This window comes from Crocodylus siamensis, chromosome 2 (assembly GCF_052110815.1).
Source record: "Crocodylus siamensis isolate JL-2025a chromosome 2, ASM5211081v1, whole genome shotgun sequence".
Lineage (NCBI taxonomy): Eukaryota > Metazoa > Chordata > Crocodylia > Crocodylidae > Crocodylus > Crocodylus siamensis.
In genome coordinates this window covers 243435364-243440046 of record NC_143396.1, presented here as the reverse complement: position 1 = coordinate 243440046, position 4683 = coordinate 243435364, and the positions used below count along the sequence as shown (strand labels likewise).

The 4683-nt window shown below is 51.0% G+C and overlaps 1 protein-coding gene across 1 annotated transcript; it reads right to left on the bottom strand.

Annotated features, from left to right (window-relative positions):
• Positions 1-590: 590 nt before the first annotated feature.
• On the bottom strand, positions 591-4129 carry FOXG1 (forkhead box G1). The gene is made up of 2 exons (XM_090034976.1): positions 2520-4129; positions 591-612 (listed from the first exon to the last, which is right to left on the bottom strand). The coding sequence occupies exon 1, from the start codon at positions 3924-3926 to the stop codon at positions 2538-2540; it is 1389 nt and encodes a 462-aa protein (XP_089891102.1). The 5' UTR covers positions 3927-4129; the 3' UTR covers positions 591-612; positions 2520-2537.
• Positions 4130-4683: the final 554 nt, after the last annotated feature.

Here is a 4683-nt window from a genome sequence, read left to right as displayed (position 1 = left end):
CCAGGAAGTAATGCCTGGTATCCCATCTCTCACTGAACGTCACCCTACTCTCCCCCTTCCCTGCAGATTTGCTTGCATTTGTTTGTGTAGGTCTTATTATCAGATTTTTTTTCCCCCCTCTCTCTCCCCGTGTGGTCACTATTCTAATGTTTTAAGAATTCGGGGTTTGCTGTTTTTCTTTCTCCTCCCCCCACCCCACTTTTTTTTTTTAAAGAAAGATCAACTCTTTAAAGTGTTTGCCGATAACATCTCCGGGATAGAGATTATTTTTCATTGGGCCTATTGTGAGAAGTAACCGGCTTATTGCATTACTGCAGCACACATTTCAGACTATACAACTGTAACAAATGAACAACTTGTCCTCCACGGACTCACTGCGGGATCCAATTAGTTCGTAAACCTTTTGCACAAGTTTTCTAATTACTTTCAAGAGTTTGTGGCTCTTATAGGGTTCCTTTAACTCCTCAAGAAACGGCTTCAGTTTTAGGATCAAATACTTCTTTAAAGAGTCCTCACATCGTCCCCTTAAAGCAAATGGATCAGTTCCTCAAGTCAAGGCGAGATACTTACGTACGTTTTTATATGCTAGTGGGCTTCAGTAAATATTTAGCACTGGAGGACAAAATGTGAGAAAGAGATTCATTTTAGTGCTTCGCATTTTAAAATCATTAAAATTGCCTTTTAAAAGAGGCTGACACACTGCTATGCAATCTACCATATCATGTGACTACTTCGGCAATAGCTCTATAATATACTGCAACTTCAGCTCATCCTCAGCATCTTGGGGAGCGGGAGGGTGGGGGAGGGGGGAAGCCACCAGAAAAATACTTGCTGACTGACAACTAGAGGCAGTTTAACAATATTTTAAGCAAGAACTGTTTGCAGCATTAAAATATGGATAACCCTGAATGTTATTTTATGAAAAGATTATGTATATAGGTACACGAAGGTAGTAAGTGCACCCATATATACACGTATCCTGTCTACTTAGGCGTAGTCCTATAAGCCAAACTCTGTAAACTAAGTAGCTTGTCCAAATCCCTTTCTCCATTAAAATCATATCTATGCCCTAACAATGATTTAAACACAAAAGTAATTTTTTAAGGGTGGGAAGGAGGGGGGTGGCATTTATTCGAAAAGTGCAGAGAATAATGTAGATCACAAGTTAGGTGGGTTTAAATTCTCTCATTTAGCCCCGTGGGTGTAACCACGTAAATTTAAGGGGTAAAATCCCGGACATCTTTAATTTAATGCCTATTCTAGTAAGCGCAGCTAGATCGCACTACGTTTTTAAGGAGAACTCCCCAGACAAGTCAAAGGGAGTTCCGGTCAGGAAAGGATGACATACGAACGGCCCTCCCGTTTGATTAAATAGCCTGCTTCTTTAACATGCAAATTACAGATTTTTCCCCCAACTATATTAAGAGAAAAAAGGAGCGCGTGAAAAAATGTGGGCCTTGCATATGCAGCACTGAACTCCCTAGAGCTCTACAGCCTTTTAAGTCTATTTAATAAAAGAGACAAAAAAACTATCGAGTATATATGAATTTAGCCTATTTTTTTATTTCTGTGTGTTTATAGTAAACATTTTTGTAAGTGACAAACACGGGCATATGACCACAGTATCACAATCAAGAAATTTTAAGACGACATTAACAATCACTCAAATTTATGCGGCATTTGCGCAACACAGGTTACATATTTGCAAGGTTTACCTATAAGTACAATAGGTATTAACATTTCACTACATTTAGAAAAAAAATAAAGGTGACCTGTTAGTGACCACATACATCAAAATATACACAACACAAACTGAAGGCAATCATTAATTTTGTCCCCTTCTGATTCATTTGAACGGGCAGTGCTGCAAACTGAAACAATGTTGTTGTTGCTTTAAATTACTTAGTACACTGAGTGCATTTTCTAAAACCCAATCTTTGGTCTAAAAGTAAACAAAACAAAACGGAACCAAAAATCAAAATCAAAATCAGTTCATTAAAGAAAAGGACAAAATCATAAATGGCCAAAATGTAGCTTTTGGGCATCTTTCACTATTCAATCTGCTTAAATACAAATCACATTTGAATTTTAATGGGTTTCATAAATTTAGTGGGCTTTTTTTTTTCCTTCCCAAGGTCTGCATCCACCAACATATCCATGATAACTTATAATACTGCAAACATGGAAACTCTGGCGGTTTTAGTGATAGGCTTGTCATAGCTGAATAAAAATTGCAAAAGCAGTCACTATTTAGATACACATTCTACTATCATTTTGACTTCCAAACTTCATAGTCTACAATGTCCTCTCCCCACATTGCACCTTGCTGACGCTCCTCCCCTCGCTGGAATAATAAACAACCCTAAAGACTGAACAAACGTACAGAAAATGGGGGACTTAATAAAAAATACCTGGACTTTTTTGTTTTGTATTTTTTTTGTTTGTTTGTTTCTCTCTCTCTCTCTCTCTCTCTTTTAATTCTCATGTACAATGCAAATGTGTGTAAAATGTTCACTTACAGTCTGCTCCCATGGAGGTTAATGTATTAAAGGGTTTGAAGAAGACCCCTGATTTTGATGTGTGAAATAATCAGAAAGTCCTCCGGACAGTCCCGTTGTAAAACTTGGCAAAGAAGGTCTTAAGGACTCACAGGGGAGAGTGGAGGGCGCCTGCGGAGACGTGGAGGAGGAGGCTGCCCTGGCCGTCATTGAAGTGCTGCTTTGAGAAGTCATTGAAGGGTGAGGGACATGGGGGAAAAAGTAACTGGTCTGGCCCGCGAGAAGGTTCACGGAGCAAGGGTTCAGGGAATAGGTGCCAGAGCAGGGGACTGACAAGCCACATGGCACTGAGGCGGCCAGCGCTGCTGCTGTGAGGTGATGAGTGGCGTAAGGTATCTCTCCATTGACTAGTCTATCAACACTTAACCCATTCGACGTGGAAAAGGAGTGGTTGTTTCCCAAGGAGTTTTGAGTCAACACTGAACTGTAGGGCATGGGGTGGCTGGGGTAGGCGGACGTGGTGCCATTGTAACTCAAAGTGCTGCTGGCCCGGGGGTGGTGCAGGGAGAGGAAAGGGGACATGGGCCAATACAAAGATCCTGCCCTATCCATGAATGTCAGTCCGGTGGAGGTGAGGCGGGCGCCCCGCTTGAAGGCCAGCTTGGCCCGCGACGTGGTGGACCTCCGGCGGAGCTTGCCCGTGGTGCCCCCGATGAAGACGTCGTCGCTGGAAGGGTCCAACATCCAGTAGTTCCCTTTGCCCGGGTCGTCGTAGTGGCGGGGCACCTTGACGAAGCACTTATTGAGCGAGAGGTTGTGGCGGATGGAGTTCTGCCAGCCCTGCTTGTTCTCCCGGTAGTAGGGGAAGTTCTTCATGATGAACTCGTAGATGCCGTTCAGCGTGAGGCGCTTCTCGGGGCTCTGCCGGATGGCCATCATGATGAGCGCGTTGTAGCTGAACGGCGGCTTCTCGTACTTGCCGTTCTTCTTCTCGCCCTCCTTGCCGCCCTCGCCCTCCTTGCCCCCGTCGCCCGCCGCCTTCTTCTCCTCCGCCGCCTTGTCCTTGTCGTCCGCCAGCTCCGCCGCCGCCGAGCCGGGCTCGCCCTTGCCCGCCAGCAGGTCCGCCTTGCCCACCACCTCCAGGGGGGCAGAGGTGGTGGCCGCCGCCGCCGCCGCCGCCCCGGGGGGCTGCAGGAGGAGCTGGCTCTTGTCCTCGTCCTCCTCCTCGGCCGGGGCGGCTCGGGGCGGCGGCGGCGGCGGGTGGTGGTGGTGGTGATGGTGGTGGTGGTGGTGGGGGTGGTGGTTGTTGTGGTGGCCGTGGCTGGCGTGGTTGTTGTCGCTCTGCACGGCTTCGGGCACCAGGCTGTTTATGCTAAAGGAGGATTTCGGCAGCATTTTCACTTCCTTCCTATCTCCCATGTCCAACATCACACACTAGTCTGAGGGGGAAGCGGCGGCGAGGCGCGGCGCGGCGAGGCGAGGCGAGGCGCGGCGCGGCGCGGCGAGGCGAGGCGAGGCGGCGGAGCAGGCGGACCGCAGTGCCCAGGGCGCCGGCCGGGCATGTAGTGAGGCTCGCAGGGAGCCGGCGGGCTGGCGGGCGGGCGAGCGAGTGGGGAAGCGGCGGGCGCGGCGCGGCCCGGCCCCGCTCACATCCGAGCAGAGGCAGGGACGGCGGCGAAGCAGGACCGCGCGCCCGCCACTACTGCATGCTGCCGGGCCCGGCGGGGCGGCGCGGCGAGGCGCGGCGAGGCGGGGGGCGGGGGCGCGGAGCCGCCGGCCGGGAGCGCAGCAGCGCTAGCGCCGGCTTTGGGCACAATTAATTCCCGAGCTCCGGACGCGCACTAGGGCTGTACAAAAATTTTTGGTTGAACCTTTCCCACCGGCCGCCCAATCAGGGCCCGCGGCGTGCGGGAGCGTCTCCGCCGCCGGCAGCCAATCCGACCGCGCTGCCCGCCCCCTCCGCTCCCCGCCCATCCCCGCCGGGCTCCAGCTGCGCAGGGATACTGGCGGCGCGGCGCATCACCGCGGCAGGTTACGGCTCTGTTCCCCCCCACCCCGGGGCCTCACTCCGCTCCTGCGCAGCGCCGAGCCCTCTCTCGCCACCCGCGGCCCCGCGCGCCCGCCGGCACCCCGGCTTGGACCTGCGGGGAGAGCAGGGGGCGAGGGGCGCGCGGGCACTACTTTG

What these genes read in the sequence shown, in the direction of transcription:
- FOXG1 (XM_090034976.1), bottom strand. Translation starts at nt 3,926, where the DNA reads ATGTTGGACATGGGAGATAGGAAGGAAGTGAAAATGCTGCCGAAATCC.